Source organism: Somniosus microcephalus, chromosome 5 (assembly GCF_052327205.1).
Source record: "Somniosus microcephalus isolate GS21.2 chromosome 5, FLI_Smic_1.0, whole genome shotgun sequence".
NCBI lineage: Eukaryota > Metazoa > Chordata > Chondrichthyes > Squaliformes > Somniosidae > Somniosus > Somniosus microcephalus.
In genome coordinates, this window is record NC_140991.1 from 96,035,518 (window position 1) to 96,059,799 (window position 24,282).

At 46.6% G+C, this 24,282-nt stretch overlaps 1 protein-coding gene across 3 annotated transcripts in view; it reads left to right on the forward strand.

Annotated features, from left to right (window-relative positions):
* The window catches only part of LOC147117217 (DNA-binding protein SATB1-like), a 157,985-nt gene extending 150,385 nt beyond the window's left edge, over positions 1 to 7,600 (forward strand). For all 3 annotated transcript variants that reach the window (XM_085988012.1, XM_085988013.1, XM_085988015.1), the window contains 2 exons: positions 5,304 to 5,507; positions 5,831 to 7,600. In XM_085988012.1, coding sequence (XP_085844138.1) covers positions 5,304 to 5,507; positions 5,831 to 6,289 — 663 coding nt within the window. In that variant the 3' untranslated portion in view covers positions 6,290 to 7,600. The remainder of the gene's footprint in view (positions 1 to 5,303; positions 5,508 to 5,830) is intronic.
* Positions 7,601 to 24,282: the final 16,682 nt, after the last annotated feature.

Below are 24,282 nucleotides of genomic sequence, written 5' to 3' on the forward strand. Positions count from 1 at the left end.
CCTCTAGCGCCTCAAAAGCGGCGCTAAGGCAACTGAATTTCTAGGCCATTGAGTCCATAAATGGACCAGCAAAATCAATGTGTACCCGTTGCCATGGAGATGAGGGCCACTCCCATGGGTGTAGCGGGGCCTGTGGTGGAGCGTTTTGGACCTTCTGGCATCCTGTGTATCTCTTGGTCATATCCTCGATTTCTTTATCGATTCCCAGCCACCACACAAACGCCCTGGCTAGGCTCTTAATTTTTACCCCTCCCAGATGACCCTCATGAAGCTCATTGAGCACTCTATCTCTCAACTTGGGTGGAATTACCACTCGGGATCCACACATCAAGGTCCCCCGGCACACTGACAGCTGTTCGCTCCTTGGCGAGAATGCTGGCAACAGTGAGTCGCCATGTGCTGGCCATCCCTTCACCGTCAAATCACAGACCCGAGAGAGTGTCGGGTCATTTCGGGTTTCTTATGTATACTTGAGTTTGTAACAGGTAGACATTCGACTATGGTCGAATGGAATATCTCAACAGGGTCCACTGCAGGTGCTTCCTCCACCGTAGGCAACGGTAGGCGCGACAGCCCATCAGCATTTCCATGCTGTTTCGTACCCTTGTACTCTATGTCGTACTGATGTACCCCTAGAAAAAGTGACCATCTTTGCAGCCGTTGCGCCGTCATCACCGGAACACCCTTCTTTGGGATAAAAATGGAGACCAGGGGCTGATGATCAGTCAGTAGGGTGAAATTCTGCCCGTGCAGATAGTGATTGAACTTCTTCACCCCCCACACCAGGCTGAGGGCCTCCCTGTCAATCTGGGCGTAGTTACGCTCGGCTGAGGTTAACGAGCGCAGCGCAAAGGCTATTGGCCTCTCTGAACCATCAAGGAATTTGTGTGACAGCACCGCTCCAATGCCGTAGGGAGACGCATCACATGCCAACCGAATCAGTAGTGTTGGATTGTAGTGGGCCAATACTTCTTTTGAAGTGATTAGGCATTTACATTTCTGAAAGGCACGCTTACACTCATCACTCCATTTCCATGTTACTCCAGTTTGCAGTAGGGCGTTCAGTGGGTGCAGAATTGTAGATAAATTCGGCAAGAACTTATGGTAGTAGTTCACCAACCCGAGAAACGACCTCAGTTGCGACACATTTTCCGGTGCTGGAGCCTTGACTGCAGCCTCAATCTTGTCTGGGGACTTATGCAACCCTTCCTCATCAATCATGTGGCCACAATACGAGATTTGTCTCCTGAAGAACTCGCATTTGGGGCGGTTGGCTCATAGCCCATATTCTTGTAATCTAGTGAGCACCTGCTCCAGGTTGGCAAGGTGTTCACTGTCATTTTCGCCCGTAACCAGGATGTCGTCCAAATAACACTGGGACCCCGGGATCCCTTGCAGGACTTGTTCCATCGCCCTCTGCCAAATAGCCGGGGCTGATGCTACCCCGAATACCAGTCGGTTGTACTGGTGATGCTACCCCGAATACCAGTCGGTTGTACTGGTAAAGACCTTTGTGAGTGTTTATCGTGAGGTATTTCCTAGATGCTTCTTCCACCTCCATTTGTAGATACGCTTGGGCCAGATCAATCTTCGTAAAGCGTTTCCCTCCAGATAGTGAGGCGAAAATATCTTCTATCCGTGGAAGTGGATATTGTACTGTGTGCAGGACTGGGTTCACAGTTACCTTGAAGTCCCCACAGATGCGAACCTTCTTCGGCTCCCCAGGCGTGCTGCTCAATGATTTCTTCATTACAGGAATGATGGGTGTGGCCCACTCGCTCCAGTCCACCTTGGACAGCACACCCGAACACTCCAGACTCTCCAGCTCTACTTCAACGGCTGGGTGGATCGCGTACGGTACCGGTCTGGCCTTAAAAAATTTTGGGTTTGCGTTATCTTCGATTTTTATCATTGCCGTTACTCCTTTTAGAGTCCCAAGTCCTTGTTGGAACACCTCTTTCGCGTCAGTTAGAATTTTTGACAGTCGTCCAGGTGTGACATCATCATCCTTTTTGTCAGTCACAGTTAGCGCCTGAATGGAATGCCAATCCAATTGTATTTTTCGAATCCATTCACGTCCCAATAATGGTGGTCCTCCATCTTGTAGTATATAAAGATACATTTTCTGTGTTTCCTTGCCATTGTATTTAACTGGCACCCTTATTTTTCCTCTGGGGTAGACTTTTTGCCCCGTGTATGTCTTCAATACAATGGATGTGTCCTTCAAGGGTATGTGTGAGAATAGCCGCTCATAGTCTCGTCGATTCATGACAGTTAGGGCTGATCCTGTGTCCAATTCCATCTTTACTTGGGACCCTGCTATCATGAGGGTGACCCAAATGGTTCGGTGATCCTCCTTTGCGATCACGTTGTGTAACTTTAGACAACTTAGTCTCCTGCTCCCGGAGTCATTATCACTCTCCTGATCTTCCGAACTACTGTCTGTCATTTTTTTTACTTTCTTGTACTTTTCCTTAGTAGTTCTTTTAGTGTTGGTTTTCTTTCCCGACCTGCAGACTCTTGCTATGTGTCCCATTTTCCCACATTGCCTGCATACTTTGTCCTTAAACCAGCAGTCCTTCTGATCATGGGTTGTTCTGCCGCAGCGATAGCACTTTTCTGCTCCATATGCCATTTCGTTTGCGCTGTATTCTTGTGGTTTCTGTTGTATTTCCGCAGCTCCCCGTGCTGCTGCTTCGTAGGATACTGCCATGCTGAAAGCCTGTTCTAGCGTCAGGTCCTTTTCCGAAAGTAGTCGTTTCTGGGTTCCTTCACTCTGGAGCCCGCAGACAAACTTATCCCTTAAGGTGTCTGCCAGTCCTGCTCCGAACTGGCAGTGCTTCGATAACTTGTGTAGTTCCGTAAGATAGTCAGCATTGCTCTCATCCTTGTGCTGGTTTCTTTTATGGAACTTGAATCTTTCTGCTATCAGCAGCGGTGTAGGGTTTAGGTGTTCCTGTAAGATATTAACAATCTCTTCAAAACTTTTCTCCATTGGTTTAGCTGGGGTAATTAAATTCCGCAATAGGCCGTACATTCTCGCACCCATCAAATTTAATAATACCGCCGCCTTCTTTCCATCGGCCACCTCATTTGCCTTGCAGTACACTTCAATTCTTTCCACATACGTGGTCCAGTCTTCTACCTCGTTGTCGAAAGTAGTGATACTGCCACTCTTCGGCATCTTGGGCGATTTAAAATGGCACCTCCCGCGCTTTCTTCTTCTTCACCAATGGATTAAAATGGCGCCTCCCGCGCTTTTCCGTCTTCCCCAATGGAATAAAATGGCGCCTCCCGCGCTTTTCCTTCTTCCCCTTGTTGCCACGCTTCTCCTAGCGTTCTACAGGGTAATGGCGGCGACCCGCGGCTTCGGCGCGTCTCACTTTTCCTTCCCCTCGTTTTATTTTCTCTACGCTGCCCGGTTCTTGAGCACTGACCGCGCCCTGTGCGCGCCACCCTCTCTCTCTTTTCCTCCCGACGACGCTGCACGGCCCCTTTGCAAAGCCGCTCGATCGAGCTTGAGCCCGCCGCAGTCTGGAAGGGTCAGCGCACTACCTGCTACCAGCACGATTTGCTGGAACACCTTGACTGGGGAGCCAAGCCCAGCTCTCCACAGCCTCCCCTGCAATTCTCCGAACTCTGATGGATCCTTGGGCGGTTGCCCGCGGTTGACGCCCGTTGCTCTGACTTCGACCTCCAAGAAGCTTCTTCTCAGGGAAAGATCCCCGTGAGGTGATGCAGTACTGCAGGTGAGTTCGAACCTGCTCGTCGCCAGTGTAGTGTCCGAGTATCAATAATACACGGACTGCAGGAGAACAATAATAACAGGTATTTACTGAACAGAGGGTAAGCTTAAACTGAAGCGCAGAAGCCTGCTATGGCTTTATATACAGGTGTGGTCACTGCCGGTACTGCAGTATAAAATCAGTTCTCCCTTAAAGGTACATACACAACAGAAGGCAATGGCTTCAATCTTTCTAATGTTTAACTGGAGGAAATTGCGGTTCATCCAAGACATTCTGGATGTTGGACTTGCAGTCTGACAGCACAGAGGCTGTGGCGAGGTTGAGGTAGGCAGTGGAGGGGTAGAGCTTGATGTCATCAGCATACATATGGAAACTGACTACATGTCTGCCAATGATGTTGCCATGGGGCAGCATGTAAATCAGGGGAGGGTTCCGAGGATGGATCTTTGAAGGACTCTGGAGGTAATGGTGCAGGGGTGGGAAAAGAATCTATTGATAGCGAATATAGATTGTGATCATCAGATGCTGTATTCAGCATGATGGTTCCTCAGGTGTTTCGACCATGGTAATGAAAGACAACCGACCTAAGAAGTATAATGCATATTCTGGAGTTTCCCTTTGGGGCAGGGAAAAACTCTGCCGAGCCATTCCTGAGGAGATTAAGTTGTTTATCTGGATTCCAAGTTAGAATAATTTGTGAAACAAACAGGCTTGATGTGCTGAATGTTTGTTCCTTGTTCAATACTTTCTTCTGTTCTTATAAGGGCACATCTTGGAATCAGATACTGTACAACAAATATACTGCATATTTATCTTTACTGGGAATTTTAAAAAATTCTTTACTTACGAATTTATCGTAGCTTTGTTGTTCGCAATATTTCAATTTTAGCATTTATACTTTATACGCAATAGTATACTATGATCAATTAATTTGTTGGTTGGTCTGTCTACAGCAACATTCCAACTTGCACTTAAACAGATGTTATGAATGAACATTGCAGACCCTTACCTCTGAGTCAGATGGTTGTGGGTTCAAGTCCCACTCCAGAGACTTGAGCACAAAATCTAGACTGACACTCCATTACAGTACAGAGAGTGCTGCACTGTCAGAGGTGCCGTCTTTCAGATGAGACATTAAACTGAGACCCCGACTGCCCTCTCAGTTGGACGTAAAAGATCCATGGCACTATTTCGAAGAAGAACAGGAGAACTCTCCCCGGTGTTCTGGCCAATATTTATCCCTCAACCAACATCAGATAAAACAGATTATCTGGTCATTATCTCATTGCTGTTTGTGGGAGCTTGCTGTGAGCATATTGGCTGCTGCGTTTCCTACATTACAACAGTGACTACAATTCAAAAAAATACTATCATGGTTGTAAAGCGCTTTGGGACACCCATAGCTATTAAAAGGTGCTATTTAAATGCAAGTGCTTTCTTTATCCACTCTGTTTAAATGGTTACTTACTCTTTGGTATATTTTGTTAAATAATACTCTGAATAGAATAAAATGGAAAACTAATGTGTTTTTGCTTTATTCACATTCTTGTCACCAAGGGATGGTTGTGCGAACTTTTACGTTGGAAAGAAGACCCTTCACCAGATAATCGGACTCTTTGGGAAAACTTATCAATGATCAGGAGGTTCCTGAGTCTTCCTCAGGCTGAGAGAGATGCCATTTATGAGCAAGAAAGCAATGTGATCCATCACCATGGAGACAGACCATCTCACATCATCCATGTTGCTGCGGAATCAATTCAGGTTAGTATACCTTACCCAACTGCAATATTTAGCTACATAAGCTAAGAGGGCTATCTTAGCAGAGGAGATTTTTTATGAAGACCACTTTGTGTGCTAATTGCTAGCGGTATGCTGAATTGTTACTTAACATGAAAACCGTAAGAGAAGAAAGTACCATTGATGGTTCTTCTGCATTGTACCAAGATTGAAAGAGGATAGGATTAAATCACGTGAGTACTAATTTCATGTATAGTAAATTTGCTTGGTTGTTTTCAATATTTCAATTATAGCAACACAATAATAAGCTATGAACAGTTCATTTATTGGTTATTTTTTGCCTACAGCAACAGCCAGCAGCACCCCGACTTGCACCTAAACAGCCAACAACAACACCAGCAGAATCAGAAGGTGAGAGTCGTCATAAGCCCAGATCTCGCACTAAGATTTCTGTAGAAGCCCTGGGGATCTTGCAGAGCTTTATACAGGATGTGGGTTTGTACCCAGATGAAGAAGCAATTCAGACTCTATCAGCTCAACTTGACCTGCCCAAGTATACCATCATAAAGTTTTTTCAAAACCAACGTTACCATCTAAAGCATCATGGCAAACTGAAGGACCATGCAGGGTTAGAGGTGGACGTGGCAGAGTATGAAAAAGAAGAATTGCTGGAGGATTCGGAGGACTCGGAGGAAAGCGAGGGAGGCAAAAGTTCAAAAGAAATATATTCAGTTAAAGTAGAAGAGACCTTGTCAGGAGAAGGGACTACAAATAACTTAGATTCTGATCAGGAACCAAAAGACTGACCCTGATATCACATGAACTTTCCTTTTTTGAAACTGTGCCACTGATGTATAATTATATGAAAAACCGTCTTGTTTCCTGCATTATTCATCAGAAAGACCAATTTGTCTTTACAAACTTGCACAAAAACAATCCCAGTAAAAGACTGAACAATTCTCCTGTGGATAATGCAGACTGCACTAGAAGTTTTTCGGGTTTTTTTTTCAAGCGAACAAGCAGCTACATATGAAGTATTTGGGGTCGCCTTGAACATTTTTGTAACTGCTGTTTACTGATTAATGACAGTTTCTGTACGGAGTACCAACAGAGGAACTGGTACTGTATGATGTTTGACTGTATTGGCTGTCAGACAAAATGCTGATTCAGGAGCTTTCCACATCCAGTTCTGAATGGATCAAACACTCCAGTTTCAATTCTCCATTCAAACCAATATGTTTTTTGCAACTTACAAGAAAAATCTGGCCTTTTGAAAATTAACAAAATTGTGGATGAGGATACTTTGTGCTTAGCTATATATCATTAAAGTTGCAAAAAAGGAAGAAACTGCTCACTGCAAAATGCAGTGTTAATGGAAAATATGCCAATAATTGCCTTGTGTAATATGGCACTGCCATCATTCAATTATTCTGCAAGAGAGCAATCACTGTAACTTTGAGTCTTGTCATTACCTGATTTTAAAATGTGAAACACAACTTTTTTTAAAATTTGTGTAGTCTAGATTATTTATTTTCAGAAAACTTAGCCTCATGATGTAATTAATTTGTTGAAGTTTCTGTTACATGTAACATTGTGCTTTTTCATACTGACTTTTTCTATTTATAAATGTATTTTGATGGGCAGTAATACAAAGTGTCTTAAAAGTTTCAATTGAAAAATTGTGCTTTAAAATTTGCCTAAAAACTGCTGTATGTTATCAAAGCAATTCATACCATGGGCTTCACTCTTTATGGTGTATGCAATTTTCTATATTAATGTTAAACCATCATGCAAATGAACATAGGTCAATAAAAATAAAATACATTAGATAACTTATAAAATTCACACAAAAATAGATGTTTTGCAATGTGTCTTCCTTCAGTTTACAATGGATTGAAGCTTTTTTCGTATAAATTTCTGTATGAAGATTACAAGTGTATCTGTTTTTCTGAGTTATCTTGCTATGTGGAACTATGAGATCACAAATTATTTTGTTAAATCTGACCATGTTAGACTCTTTTTTTAAAGCATCACAGTTTTTCTTTATGCAAAAATGTTCAGATGGGGATGGTTAATAATTGTTAATCGCACAATTAAACTATCTTTGTATAATACAATATTATTTGTTTGTTTCTATCTTCATTATTATTTAAGTATATTTTAAGCATAATTGTTGATCAATATATGACCTAGTGTTCTGCTGGCTATCTTTGATGTGTTTACATTTCTTTTATCTTCCGACATACTTAAAGCAAAAAATACTCTGATCATGAAATTATGCCATAGGATTAACACAAATTCTATACCAGCCCTCCTTGTGGTCTTTCTGAGTGACAATGGGCTCATGCCCACCGGGCACTGAGTTGAGACTAACCAACTTTATTTTGAATATAGCCTGTACAGCCAACACATCCAGGTTGGTTCTGTGCCCAGCTCCCAGAGGTGAAAGGACATTGTGCTAAATCCACTGCTACAGCCATTCCCAATGAAGATTAAACTTTGGAACTGAAATGGCTAATTACTAAGATTTAATGCTGAACATTTATAAGAGATTCATAAAAATGTGTTGTGTTGTGTAGAATCTGCTGTATGTGTGAATTATTGAATGATCAACTGATTCTATGGATCAGACTTGCTACAAGTCATAGTCTGTCTGTTACTAGGAATGGTGGTGCATGCATCTAAGTGGTCTTGACCATATTGTCTATGATGAGTCAACTTTCCGATCCTGCTGAAGTAAGTAATACTGAGTTTCAAATGGTTTAATGGTTGACCTGACAATAGTACAGTCTGCCAGATGAAAACATTTCCCAGCTGCTACCCACCCACGTATTAATTGATTAGTCCCAATGTGGATGAATGGAATAATGAGTCAGATTGACAGAATTGTTCATCCATGTGCCCATTTTTTGATTCAGCAATGTCTTTGGGGGGGAACTTTAACGTGGGTGAGCGCGTGGGTTTGGGTACGGGTGGGGGGGGGGTCAAATCATGGAAAAATGCGAGTGTATTAGGAAGCCGGTTGCAACCCGCCGACTTCCACATTTAACTCCAGCGGGTCAGGATGCATGCTCACAACCCCCTCGGGGAGAGGCGGGTTGTCAATTTCAATGTTAATCGCTCAATTACAGCGATATTATCATGGTTTTTGCAATTTAACTGTGGGTCTATGGGTTTCCCAGGCTTCCTGGAACTCGCCAATGAAAGCAAGGTGAGAACACAGCAGCAATTGAGGGGGCTGAAGGTATGACAGGGAAATATGCCAATAAATACTGACACCTCACAGCTACTTTGTTGCCTACTTGTGTGAAAGGCTTTGTTCACTGTATTTGTGCTGAGAGGTTACTTTTACAACTTTGGAGGTATCATTTTTTTAAAATTCATTGATGGGATGTGGGCATCGCTGGCTGGCTAGGCCTGCATTTAGTGCCCATCCCTAATTGCCCTTGAGAAGATGGTGGTGAGCCGCCTTCTTGAACCGCTGCAGTCCATATGGTGTAGGTACACCCCCAATGCTGTTAGGAAGGGAGTTCCAGGATTTTGGCCCAGCGACAGTGAAGGAACGGCGATACAGGTCCAAGTCAGGATGGTGTGTGGCTTGGAGGGGAACTTGTAGGTGGTGATGTTCCCATGCGTCTGCTGCCCTTGTCCTTCTAAGTGGTAGAGGGCGCGGGTTTTGAAGGTGTTGTTGAAGGAGCTTTGGCGAGTTGCTGCAGTGCATCTTGTAGATGGTACACACTGCAGCCACAGTGCGCCGGTGGTGGAGGGAGTGAATGTTGAAGGTGGTGGATAGAGTGCCAATCAAGCGGGCTGCTTTATCCTGGATGGTGTCGAGCTTCTTGAGTGTTGTTGGAGCTGCACTCATCCAGGCAAGTGGTGAGTATTCCATCACACTCCTGACTTGTGCCTTGTAGATGGTGGAAAGACTTTGGGGAGTCAGGAGGTGAGACACTCGCCGCAGAATTCCCAGCCTCTGGCCTGCTCTTGTAGCCACAGTATTTATATGGCTGGTCCAGTTCAGTTTCTGATCAATGGTAACCCCCAAGATGTTGATAGTGGGGGATTCAGCGATGGTAATGCCATTGAATGTCAAGGGGAGATGGTTAGAGTCTCGCTTGTTGGAGATGGTCATTGCCTGGCACTTGTGTGGTGCGAATGTTACTTGCCACTTGTCAGCCCAAGTCTGAATGTTGTCCAGGTCTTGCTGCATATGGACACGGACTGCGTCAGTATCTGACGAGTCTCGAATGGTGCTGAACAGTGTGCAATCATCAGCGAACATCCCCACTTCTGACCTTATGATGGAGGGAAGGTCATTGATGAAACAGCTGAAGATGGTTGGGCCTAGGACACTGCCCTGAGGAACTCCTGCAGTGATGTCATGTGATTGAGATGAATGACCTCCAACAACCACAGCCATCATCTACACTTTGGAGGTTTGTATGTCTGATCTCCACTTTGGAACTCTGATATATCAGATCAGCATGGGTGCCACTTATGCTGTATTACTTTGGACCTCAGATGAGGACCAAGATGATCAGCAGCAGGAACAGGAGCAGTAGTAGCAACAGCCTGCTGCTCACAGACCTGCAGCTCCACAGGAGAGCGGGTATCAGCAGAGAGCTGCAGCTCACAGGCAGAGGATAAGCTTCCTCAACACCAGTGTCTCAGGAGGCTCAGGGTGTCGCATCAGGTGGTAGCAGACATTTGCAGCCTGCTGAAACAAGACCTGCTGCCAAATGGACCTGGTGGCCACGCTTTACCGGTGGCTGTCAAAGTCACCACCGCCCTTGACTTCTTTGCCTCTGGATCCGTCCAGGGCTCTGCCGGAGACATTTGCAGGATCTCACAGTCGGCAGCTCACGAATGCATAAGACAGGTGACGGATGGCTTGTTTGCCAGGGCTGGCAATTATGTATACTTTTCCTGCAATGACGCCAGTCACATTGAGCTCACGCTCGGGTTTGTGGCTCTAGCTGGCTTCCCACAGGTGCAGGGTGTCATCGACTGCACATGTGGCAATTAAGGCATCCATAGATCACTCAGGAGTGTTCGTCAACCACAAGGGCTTCCACTCCATCAATATGCAGCTGGTGTGCAACCACAGAAAGATCTTTATGCAGATGTGCGCAAGATTCCCAGGCAGCTGCCATGATGCTTTCGTCCTGCAGCTGTCCACCCTCCCTGATATCTTCGCACCTCGAAGCAGAGATACCGGCTGGCTGCTCGGAGACCAGGGATACCCACTTAAACGTGGCTGATGACACCCATGAGGAAACCAATCAATGAGGGCCAGGAGCGCTGCCTGGGTTGCCCTCATTATTGCAAGGTTCACTTAGGTTCCACCAGTCCACCCATCTGACAACCAATGTCCCCTTTAAGCTACACAGATGCGCAGCGCTCTGGAGGTCCCTTGTAGCCGGTGAGCTGGCTTTTAAATTGAAAAAAATCCCGCTTGCGAGTAATTTTGAATTGGCCATGCAGCCCGTTAAGAAGCCGCGCAGCCCCCAAAAAAGTTACAGGGAACATTGCTGACAACCACATGCAAAAACCACTTTCCCCCACGCCCCTCACCTCCACTCCACCCCAATGACACTAGCACAAAGCAGTCCTGCAAACAACCAAGCATCCCTTTCACAGTCCCCCTTTGCCCGGCTTCAATTCATGTCTTACCATTCATCTCTCACCAGATAGCAACCGAAAATGGGACTGACGGAAAGCGGTGGAAAGAAATAATACGTGGCTCAAAAATAAAACAGAAATTTACCAGTCTAACATTGTGTAACACACCATGTGCATACCCTTGTGCGACTACAAATCTTGACTCTTCCTCTTCCTAGCACTTTTATGTGGTGCAACCCCTATGGCTTCAGCAGAGGTAGAGGCCGGCTGCTGAAATCCCTGGTCTGACTGCTGAGATGCTCTTGGCCAACGTCCTCTGGGTTTTGGAGCCCGTGAGGGTCCTGCCAAAGACTGTTCCACCTGCACCTGTGCAGGGGCAGACCTGCCTATCGGGACACAAGGTAGCATGTGGGGTACTGATTTGGGGGGTGCAACAGGTGAGAAGTGGAAGCGCTTTGAGCCGAGTCCCCTTTCACCATCATCCCTCTCATGGCCCAGCTACGCTTCTCTGCTAGCAATCAGCTGGAGAGCACTTTGCTGCAGACCAGTGGGGCAGTGAACAGCCAAGACTAGGGTATCATTCATCCCATTTAAGATGGCATTCAGAGTGTGCAAGCCATTGGTGAAGGCCTGCATGCACTCGTTTGATTGCCGCGTTTGATGCTCCATGCAGGTGGCCACTCTTTCCAAGGCATCATCGCAAAGGCCTGCAACATCATGCCACTCGTGCTTGAGACAGACTCCTCCAATCTCTCTGCAATCATGCACAGTGTGCTTGGAATGCCTGCCAGTACATCATGCTTTCTCTGCTGTAGCTCCAGAAGTATCCTGTTCGCCGATGGCCCCTGAGGTACAGCGTCTGCATCCAGCTGAGCAGAGTTTGCCACGCCCTGCAGCCTCTGCTGTCCCTGTCGCCACCATATGCTCTTGCTCACTTGTGAATCCCAACTCCAAACTCTATCAAATTGCATGTTTGGAGTGTCCCTTTAAATACTGGAGTTGAATTCGCCTCATGCAGGTTGACATCACGCCTGCTCACACTAATTGGTTGGGAAACCCGGAAATGACATGGTAAAGCAGTGGCTGGGTTAAAAAGTCACTGACAGACGCGGTGCACTTCTGGGTTTCCCGCGTGCTACCGGACCTACCTGCTCCCAGAGTGTCGCAAAGATAAATCCAGCCCTTTAACTCTAAACCTGCACTAGCAAGAATAGTTTTATTTTTAAAAAGAGCTTGACTTCACTCACTTGGCGAGAAAGACGACTTAAGCCGCGATTTTCCAAGTGGAGGCAGGTTGGAGTCGGGTTGGCTTGTCGGCAGGTTCCGGTTCCGCTGCTAGTTTAATCCGCTCTGCTTTAAGTATTTTGCCTTAACTGGGCTTCATTTTCTGATGCTTTTCAATGTGGCAGATAGAGAGATAAGTGGGTCACAATCAAAGGCCTCTCCACGATTTGATGATGACTCCCTCCACGCTCCTGTGGAGGGAGTGAGAGGGCGCAAAGAGGTACTGTTCCCCTCAAATGGACGGAGGAAGCCTCCTCAGCAAGCCAAAGCAGCCTGGCCGCAAATTGCTGAGGAGGTCAGCGCCAGGTCTTTGTGTGCATGCACCTGGGTTCAGTGCAGGAAAAGGTTCAATGATCTGCTCCGCTCAGCAAAAGTGAGTATAACATCACACTTACCTTCAATCTGCTCCACATCTCCTCTCATCACCAGCACTCTGCACATCCCAACCAACCATAACATCTCTTGCACCCTTAACCATCCCTCTCCATGTGCAGAATCACTCCACTATTGTACTATGCACCCCTCACACTCGCTATCACTGTTATGCAATGGCAACAACCAACAATTCACAGGGAGAGACACTGGTATTGACACCTCACTCCATCTTTGGCTCCCTCTAAACATCTATGCTATGGATTCTCGACACTCACTCCAACATTCTCACTCAAACTCCACTTCTGTCCCTCGTTGCAGGAAAAGAGGGCCCACAATAAGAGGGAGAGGGGCAGGACAGGAGGAGGGGCACCTTCGTTGGTGCACTTGACCACCGTTGAGGAGGCTGCAATCGACATTGTCGGAGATGCTGAGGAGCTGGAAGTGGGGGACAGAGAGACGGGCACAGTAGAGCAAGCTGGTAACAGAATAGATTTGCAACCCTCTCATTTAGATTTCATGAGTGACTGATGTGGCATCTGATGTTCATACAGTTTGAGTTCTGATATCTGCACAATGGGATGTGTCTGCTACGTTAATATCACATGTCTAACTCATGCCTTTAATCCCCCACAGGACCATCGAGAGCCCCCTTCCCCACTGTCCAGGAGGAAGAGCCAGAAGACTCCTCAGAGGAAGCTGCAACCTCTGAGGGCGCAGTGTCAGCAGAATTGAGCGCACCCAGCACCAGAGACGCAAACCTCGGTGGGTCATTCGCGAGATAGATTAGTGTTGTCACCTGGTGAGTCACAGTTCACAAGTGAGCATCAGCAGATAGTGGAGAGAGCGACAGCACAGGAGAGTCCTTGTCGGAGGGCATGGGATGCTCCTAGCTCTGCTCAGCTGCATGTAGACGCTGTGCCTCTGGGGCCATCCAGAAAGAGAGCAGTGCTGGAACTCCAGGAACAAGTGCAGGAGTCTCTGACAGGGTTTGCAACCACGGTAACTGCAAGTGTGCAGAGAATAGAGGAGTCCATCTCAAACATGTGCAATGCCATGGTGCACTCAATGGCGAATGTGGGTGCCGCCATGGAAAGGTTGGCAACCTCCATGGAGGACATAAATCACCAGACGCAAATGAACATGGTGACTCTTCTAAATAGATGGCCTGCTATAGAGGATAACAACAGAAAATGCTGGAAAAACTCAGCAGGTCAGGCAACATCCGTGCAGAGGATAGATGGGCAACTATTGAGGAGAGGAACCTCAAAGGTACATGGACATCCCTGGGCTGATACCTGGGATGGCAGGAATGACGTATGAGGAGAGATTGGGTCGATTGGGCTTATACTCGTTGGAGTTTAGAAGAATGAGAGGGGATCTCATTGAAACTTATAAAATTCTGACAGGACTAGACAGACTAGATGCAGGAAGGATGTTCCCAATGGTCGGGGAGTCCAGAACCAGGGGTCACACTCTAAGGATAAGGGGTAGGCCATTTAGGACAGAAATGAGGAGGAATTTCTTCACCCAGAGAGTGGTGAACCTGTGGAATTCTCTACCATGGAAGGCAGTAGAGGCCAATTCATTAAATATATTCAAGAAGGAGTTGGATATATTTCTTAAGGCTAAAGGGATTAAGGGGTATGGGGAGAAAGCAGGGACCGGGTACTGAATTTGAATGATCAGCCATGATCGCATTGAATGGCGGAGCAGGCTCGAGGGGCCGAATGGCCTACTCCTGCTCCTATCTTCTATGTTTCTATGTCCCCGTTATGCAGACTGTCAGTACAGAGATGGGTCCTCATGGCCCCACTGATGTGTAGCAAGGTGCTCTCCAGCTGCTTGCTAGCAAGGAAGTGCGGGTGACCCATGAGAGGGATGTTGGCAGTTGACAACAAGGGAGTGTGGGCTCTTCTCCAAGTACTCCCACTCCCATGCCACTGTGGAGCCCTCGCTCATAGCCCCCGATTCCTCACCCAACTGAGATGGCCATCTCAGCCCCTGCACAGCGGCAGGAGGAGCAGACTGTTGCCAAGCCCTCCCAGGCTCCCAAACCCAGAGGAAGCTCAGCAAAGGCATCGAAGCAGGTGCAGCATAGAAGTGAGCAAGGTGCCTCAACATCTGCTGAAGCCACAGGGGAAGCACCGTGTAGAAGCATGCGTAAGAGAAAGTAGTCACTTGGGTGTTTTGATATAAAACAAAGTGAAGATTGTCATCATTATTTCAAGTGTAATAAAGAGATACAATGGCAAAGCTTCAAAGAGTTGACCTATGTGTGCTCAGAAATGGAAGTGTCACAGTGAGGGGTCAGGGCGCCTTTCATCTATAATGATGGTGCTGAGAGTGATAGGAAGCCACATTTTATTGTACAGATGCTGTATGGCTTGTTAAGAAGGTCGGTGAGACTCATTTCCATGTGCCAGCCACATGTGTTGGCTGCGTAAACTTACACTAATCAGGCATGGATTAGTGCATCCCTTGCCTCACGGCTAGCAATGTGCTCGCATGCTGGTGGAACTGGCACATCCGCCTCTGCAAGGTCTTCCTCCTCTGAGGAGGAGGAGGAGGAGGAGGCTGTGCACTGAGCCACTTGTTCCTCAGGCAGTGGTAAGCCACGCTGCTGTGTGATGTTGTGCCGGGCACAGCAGACCACGATGATTCTGGACACCCTGGCTGGTGAGTACTGCAGGGCTCCACCAGATCTGTCGAGGCATCTGAATTGCATTTTGAGCAAGCCGATGGTTTGCTCTATGATGCTTCTGGTGGAAATGTGGCTCACATTGTAGCACTCCTCAGCTTCGTTTGATGGCCTCATCGGCGTCATTAGCCACGCCTTCAAGGGATAGCCCTTGTCTCCAAGTAGCCATCCGGAAAGTTGGGTTGGTGGATTGAACAGCTGAGGCACAGTAGACTGCCGCAGGATGAATGAGTCATGGCAACTGCCAGGGAACTTGGCGCAAACATGCATAATGTTCTTCCTGTGGTTACACACCAGCTGGACGTTAAGGGAGTGGAAGCCCTTGTGGTTGACAAATACAGCTGGGCTGCGATGGGGTGCCCTAATGGCCATGTGTGCAGTCTACGATGCCCTGCACCCTTGGCAAGCCTGCCATATTTACAAAGCCAACCGCACACACGGTCACACTTGCTTCATCCATGGAGAAGGGGATGTAATTGTGCGACTTTGCAAAGAGGGCATCAGTAACGTGTGTGATGCAAGTGTGTGTGGCCGACTGGGATCAGCCATGATCTCATTGAATGACGGAGCAGGCTCGAGGGGCCAAATGGCCTACTCCTGCTCCTATCTTCTATGTTTCTATGCCGCTGGTGTTTGCTGCTGATCCCTGGAAGGACTCTGAAGCAAAGAAGTTGAGTGCGGTGGTGAGTTTGACAGCCACTGGTAAGGGGTGTCCACCCGCTCCTCTGGGCTCCAGGTGTTGGTGCAGCATTGCGCAGATGTTAGCGACTACGTCTTGTGGAAGTCTCAGCCTTCTTTGGCACTGCTGCTCAGTCATGTTAAGGAAGCTCATCCTTGGCCTGTAAACCCTGTGTTGGGGGTATCACCTGCAGCACGGTGCAGCCCTGCGCTGACGCCCTCTGCCCTGTGCAGCATCAGGGGGCTGAGGAGAAGGTTGGCGCTCTTGTTGTTGTAGCTGTTGTGCCTGGTTCTCCTGCTGCCGCGGCTGCTCTTCCTCCGATTCTGAGGACCAGGATGAGAGGGTATAAATGGTTCCCATTCGGCTGGTATATATTTCAGTTGAGGTATAGATGTTCTAAACACTCAGTCAATGTGGGGAGAGGGCTTTCCAAAGGAGGTCACAGTGCATATGGATCTCAGCTTAAACACTTACAAGCTCATTAGACCTGCAAAATGTGTGGCAAAACCTCAAAACACAAAGTTCTGCCATCTGAAATTCAGCCATGTTGCAGGTCCGTTTTTATGCTGCAAGTGCAGCTGTCAATAATTCAGGTAGTTGCTGAACCCAATCAGCTGTTAATTGCCTTAAGTGCCTCTCCCGCCGTTTGGTGTCGGGTCTGATCGGGACTCGCAGACCTGACACTTTGCAAAGTTGCGTGGAGGTGGGATGGCGGCGGGTTTACAACCCACCGTCAATCATTTAGAGTTTCACTCCTGACCCGCCTCCAAACCCGCCCTCTGAGCGCCAGCAAAATCGCGGCCTTACTTTTGGCCAACACTTAGCTGCTGAGCTGATTTTAGTGTATGTACCTTTAAGGGGAGAACTACTTTTTACAGCTCCTGTATACTGTAGTACCGGCAGTGACCACACCTGTATATAAACCCTGAGTAGGGATCTGTACTTCAGTTTTAGAGTAACCTGCATCCAGTAAACACCTGTTAATTGTTCCTCTGCAGCCTCTGTCGATTTACTGAAGAACACCATACATCAACATTCACGGATTCAACAGTGGCGACGAGTCGATTCGAACCTACCTGCAATTCTGTAGAAGAAGGCCGATTCCACCAGTGCGGGCATCGACCATCCAGAGAGGACTTGCACATCGCAGAGGAGGCTGTGGAGAGCTGGGCTTGGTTCCCCAGTCGAGACGATCCAGCACAGCGGGCTGGCAGCAGGTACGGCGCAGACCCTTCCCGGACGGCAGCGGCTGGAGCCGACCGATGGCACAGAAAAAGGCCGAGCAGCGTCGATGGGGTAAGAGAGAGGGTGAAGCTCACAGGGCGCAGCTGGGGTTGAAGACCGAGCGGCGTCAACGAGAGAAGGGAAAACGCACAGAGTGCGGCCGGGGTTTCAAGGGCTGAGCAGCGTCCGCGGGGGGAAGATAGAAGTGCGGGAGATGCCATTTTGAGCCAGCGGAGAAGAAGGGAGAGCGCGGGAGACGCCATTTTTAGCCAGTCTAACCACACCCAGGGATGCACAAGAGTGGCAGTGTCACAGTGTTTGACAATGAAGTCGAAGATTGGGCAACATATATAGAACGTGTAGAAGTGTACTGCAAGACGAATGAAGTGCCAGATGCCAGGAAAGCACTGGTATTGTTAAATTCCATGGGTGCAAAAACGTGCGGCTTACTGCGAAACCTAATAACCCCAGAGAAGCCAGTGGAAAAGGATTTTGAAAGCATAGTGGCAATCCTACAGGACCACTTAAACCCCACACCACTGCTGATAGTAGAAAGATTTAAGTTTCACAAAAGGAACCAGCATAAAGACAAAAGTAATGCTGAGTATTTAACGGAACTGCGCAAACTATCGAAACACTGCCAGTTTGGAACGGGACTAGCAGATACTTTAAGGGACAAGTTTGTGTGTGGGCTTCAAAGTGAAGGAACCCAGAAACGGCTTCTATCAGAAAAGGATCTTACGTTGGACAAGGCTTTCAGCATGGCAGTATCACACGAAGTAGCCACACGGGGCGCTGCAGAGATACAACGGAGATCGCAAGAATATGGCACAAATGAAATGTCATATGGAGCAGTGAAGTGTTATCGCTGCGGCAAAACAACACACGACCATAAGGATTGTTGGTTCAAGGACCAAGTGTGCAGACAGTGTGGAAAAGTAGGACACAGAGCAAGTGTCTGCAGGTCGGGAAAGAAAACCAGCAGCAAGAAATCTCCACAGGAGAAGTACAAAAAGGTACATAAGGTGACGGAGAGTAGTTCAGACGAACAGAAAAGTGATACAGACTCCGGAAGCAAGGAGCTGGGTTGTCTGAAACTACATCATGTAATCAAAATGGAGGATCACCAAACTATCTGGGTCACGCTCAAGATAGACGGAGTCCAAGTGAAAATGGAATTGGACACAGGATCAGCCCTAACAGTCATAAACCGAAGGGACTACAAGCGGCTATTCTCACATATACCCTTGAGAGATACAGAGATTGTCTTGAAGACGTACGCGGGGCAAAAAGTCTACCCCAAAGGAAAAATAAGGGTGAACGTGATATACAACAGCAAGGAAACACCAAAAATGGACATATATGTATTGCCAGATGGAGGACCGCCGCTACTAGGGCGTGAATGGATCCGGAAGATACAGCTAGAATGGCATTCCATACAAGCACTGACTGTAGATGCCAAAAGGGATGACGACGTCACACCGGGACAACTGTCAAAAATGCTAACTGACGCACAAGAAGTGTTCCAGGAGGGACTCGGAACACTAAAAGGCATAACAGCAACGATCAAAATAGAGGAAAATGCAAGCCCAAAGTTTTTTAAGGCCATCCGATCCACCCAGCCATCGAAGCAGAGCTGGAAGGTTTGGAACGTTCAGGAGTTCTATCCAAATTGGACTGGAGCGAGTGGGATACACCCATCGTTCCTGTAATGAAGAGGTCGTTGAGTAATACGCCTGGGGAACCAAAGAAGGTTCGCATCTGTGGGGACTTTAAGGTGACAGTGAACCCAGTCCTTCACACTGTACAATATCCGCTTCCGTGGATTGAAGATATTTTCGCCTCGCTATCTGGAGGGAAACGCTTCACTAAGATTGATCTGGCCCAGGCGTACCTGCAAATGGAGGTAGAAGAAGCCTCGAAACAGTACTTCATGATCAACACTCATAAAGGTCTCTACCAATACAACCGGCTGGTGTTCGGGGTAGCATCAGCTCCGGCTATTTGGCAAAGGGCAATGGATCAAGTCTTGCAAGGGATTCCAGGGACCCAGTGTTATTTGGACGACATCCTGGTCACGGGCGAAAATGACAGTGATCACCTCGCCAACCTGGAGCAGGTGCTCACTAGATTGAAGGATTATGGGCTCCGAGCTAATCGCCACAAATGCGAGTTTTTCCGGAAGCAGATCTCGTATTGTGGCCACGTTATTGATGAAGAGAGGTTACATAAGTCCCCTGAAAAGATTGAAGCAGTAGTCAAGGCTCTAGCACCGGAAAATGTGTCACAACTGAGGTCGTTCCTCGGGCTGGTGAACTACTACTATAAGTTCTTGCCGAATTTGTCTACAGTTCTACACCCACTGAACACCCTACTGCAAACGGGGGTACCATGGAAGTGGAATGACGAATGTAAACGAGCTTTCCAGAAGTGGAAAGAATTGATCACATCAAAAGAGGTGTTGGCTCATTTCAACCCAGCACTACCAATTCGGCTGGCGTGTGATGCATCACCCTATGGCATTGGCGCGGTGCTGTCGCACAAATTCCCGAACGGCTCGGAGGGACCAGTAGCCTTTGCGTCTCGGTCACTAACCTCAGCCGAGCGTAACTACGCCCAGATTGACAGGGAGGCCCTCAGCCTAGTGTGGGGAGTGAAAAAGTTCAACCACTATCTGCACGGGCAGAAGTTCACCTTGCTGACTGACCACCAACCACTTGTCTCCATCTTTAACCCAAAGAAGGGCGTTCCGGTGATGACTGCGCAACGGCTACAAAGATGGTCCCTTTTTCTAGGGGCGCACCAATATGATATCGAGTATAAGGGTACGAAACAGCATGGAAACGCTGATGGGCTATCACGCCTGCAACTACCTACTGCGGAGGAAGCACCAGCAGTGGATCCTGTCGAAATATTTCATTCGACTATAATTGAATGCTTGCCAGTAACTAACGCTGGTATAGAGAAGGAGACCCGAAATGACCCGACGCTGTCTCGGGTATATGATTTGACGGTGAAGGGATGGCCAGCACATGGCGACTCACTGTTGCCAGCATCTCATCCAGAAGAGAACAGCTGTCAGTATGCCAGGGGACCTTGATGTGTGGATCCCGAGTGGGAGAGAGTGCTCAATGAGCTTCACGAAGGCCATCTGGGAGGGGTGAAAATGAAAAGCCTCACTAGGGCTTATGTGTGGTGGCCGGGGATCGATCAGCAAATCGAGGACCTGACAAAGAGCTGCTCAGGATGCCAGAAGGTCCAAAATGCACCACCACATGCCCCTCTACACCCATGGGAGTGGCCCTCATCTCCATGGCAACGGGTGCATATTGATTTTGCTGGTCCATTCATGGACTCAATGTTTTTAATAGTCGTGGATGCGCACTCGAAATGGCCTGAGGTGATCAAAATGTCCTCCACCACCACGGAGAAAACTATTGCAGTCCTACAGACCATCTTTGCCAGCAACGGTTTGCCAGAGCAGATTTGCTCTGATAACGGACCACAGTTTGTGTCCGAAGAGTTTCGAAGATTTATGAAAAGGAATGGGGTAAGGCATTACACCTCCGCCCCGTATCATCCAGCCACCAATGGATTGGCTGAGAGGTTCGTACAAACCTTTAAAAAAGCAGTAAGGGCCATGTGCGATGACGACATTCCACTGCAGCATAAGGTGGACAATTTCCTGTTAGCCTACAGAAATGCGACACATACAGTCACCAACCAGACCCCGGCCATGATGTTCTTTAACTGAAGGTTGAGATCTTGTCTGGATTTGCTCAAACCAAATGTACGAAGAGATGTTGAGAATAAGCAATTCCAGCACATCAATGAGAAGCCGACAAGGAGCTTCAATGTAGGGCAACCAGTCTTGGCTCGCGACTACCGAACAGAGAAATGGCAACCAGGGACGATATGCACACGGCAGGGGCCACTAATGTACACAGTGGATGTTGGGGAGAACATTGTGAGACGCCATGTCGACCAGATCCTAGAGTCAAAGGAAAGAGTCAACCCCAGGTCTTGCTTACCTGGTGATGAACCCGACATACCGGTATCATCTACCCCAGAAACAGTAGCATCGGAAGCTGATGAACCAACCAACGACAGGGGGCCAGAATCGCCTCCGCACCAAGAGCAAGACACTCAGGAAAGGCGCTATCCAGAAAGGATCAGGAAGCCACCCCAAAGACTGAATTTATAAATGGACTATTTGCTGTTAATGTTGCATGTTAAAAGTGTTAATTGTTAAATGAATGTTATGGTACTGCTAATCTAAAAGGGGAGGAATTGTAGTGTATGTACCTTTAAGGGGAGAACTACTTTTTACTGTAGTACCGGCAGTGACCACACCTGTATATAAACCCTGAGTAGGGATCTGTACTTTAGTTTTAGAGTAACCTGCATCCAGTAAACACCTGTTAATTGTTCCTCTGCAGTCTCTGTCGATTATTTGAAGAACACCATACATCAACATTCACGGATTCAACACTGATGTGCTCAACTTTGCCCTTCTGCCAGCAGTGTATTTTCATTGGAGAAGGTATCTTACCAGCAGCAGTGCCAGTGAGAAGTGACTGCGGTGTATAACTTAGCTATTTTCTGCTGGTGTTGAGCTCTTGCAGCTAGCCTATTCCTGATAATTCAGTCATTTTTTGTGGCAAAAAATGGAATTAGCCAATTATTTGAAGTAAACAACACAGCAAAGTGGGAACTTAGTGCTAAGAAATTTTAATTATCAGAAAATTTAAATTAAGTGACTTATTTAAGAGTAGACTGTAGTCCACTGTGAAATCCGGCCAAAGGGTTACTTTGGCACAGTTCAGAGTGTTCAGGACTGTTGCGGGTGTCGAGGGTGGTGAAAAGTGCCTGAGACTGAGGCAGGTAATCAGTCAAATTAGGTATGGTATAAAGAAAGGTAAGGAATTAAACTAGAAACAAGTTCCAGGGAAAACAAAAAAAATGCAAGGTTTAAGTTTAATCTTAAGTGTTTTCCAATAGTATTTAGTGAAATTGGAGGCGTCTACCTGTGACCACTGTTGAAATTTTGTTCCAAGTTTACTGATTTTTGTTTTAAACAGAAACTTGAAGAGCAATTCATTCTAGTCGAGCGAACAAGGAAACCTAGCTGGAGGTTGTAAAAGCTTAGTTCTGATGGAACAATTAAATTATCAGTGTTCATTCACTCGGGAATTTCTAGAAATCCCACAAGATTTTTATCTGTTAATTACAAATGAAAGCCACATTTAAATACAGTAATAGGGGATTCTTTTCTCCAGTGGAAAACTAGTATCCCTTGATTGTAAGTAGCTGTCACTAACTGAACTAGATAAGAGGAAGGAAATTTAAAATCTTATCAAGTGGTTATCTCTTAAAATTAACAACTAAATAGACTGGCTAACTGGAAAATCTCTTGTCAGCAAGGATGTACCTATCAGTAAAAATTGAAATAAGCAATTCAAATAAGTAAAAGAACTAACGTGAAAAAGCAGAAAAAATCTGTGCCCATATTAGAATCATTGAGATTTACCTCACGGAAGGAGGCCATTCGGCCCATTGTGATTATTATTATATATTATACATATCTAATGTAAAAAAGCAATTGTACAGCTAATGGATAAAAGTGAGCTACTGGACACTGTGATAAACTTTTGGAAGCACAGATCAATTGTACAAGGCACATTGTCATGTTTTACATTTATTCCAATTATAGAATTCACCACTTTTCACAAACACCCTGATATAAGTAGTTGAAATAGATGAGAGGCAGCACAGACTGAGAACAGCTGTAACTTTGAAAAGAAAAATTAAAAATGTACAACAGAGCAATTCTCCATTTGAACTGCAGTATATTATATGTCCGCTTGTACAATTCTACACTACTCTGATATCTAAGTCTGCTGGATTTTCATTAGGTCTTGTAGTTTGGGGGCTGTTGTCACTGTCTCGTAGAAAAACTCTAACCATTTAAAAAAATTTATTTTTTATTTTAATTTTGAATTTTATCTGCTTTAATTTAGCAAAACACTTTCCTGTAATACCTCAGCAAGAAGCTACACTATTACCTTTCATTAATAAATCTATTATACAGTATTGTGACATTACTGAGAATGCAATTCCCTGAATCTTTGTAATGCTTTTTACAATATATTGTGTTTGTTCTTTAGCATAATTATTTTTCCATATAAATATGCAATTCAGATAGGGAGACATCTGTGAGACATTCTTCCATCAAGAGTTTGGCACCTCACAGTAGCCATACAGATATCTTTTCTCAGCCATCACTGCATAGAAGATTTTACCTTGTATTGTATCCGTTCTTTCCTCACATTGAATGTGAAATTTCTCCTGTCAGTTTTACTTACAACGTCTGTGTGACTCACATCAACTTTTCACTCAAATTAGGAACCTCACTCTGTTGTCTGTAGGATGCAGTTCATTCTGTTGATATGCACAAGAAAATAGTTCTTGTTAAACTGGCTACGTTTGTTCTTCCATGGTTGCTTAAAGATCTCCAAAATGTTTTTGAAATATTTTGCAAAATTTGTGGCGCTCACCATAACTGACTATTGTGGATTTGACCCCCTGCCTTTAAAGAACAAGTGTCTGAATGTCATTGAGGGTCTGGACAGACAATACCATTGTAGGAATGTGCGCAAATAAACAAAGATCTCACCTTTGGAGTGAGCCTTTGGTGCAGTGGTAGCATTGCAGCCTCTGGGCCAGAAGGTGCAGGGGTCTGAACCCCACTCCAGAGAATCCTGGCGAGTGGCGTCGGGAGCTCTGGCTTCGAATTCTGGGTTGACATCCAGCGGGATACTCGCGTCCGGTGGGTGTGGGTGGCCCCCCCCCTCATCAATTGGGTTGTGGGAGCCCATAACCACCCCCCCCCCGCCGTATCAGACTAACCACCCTAT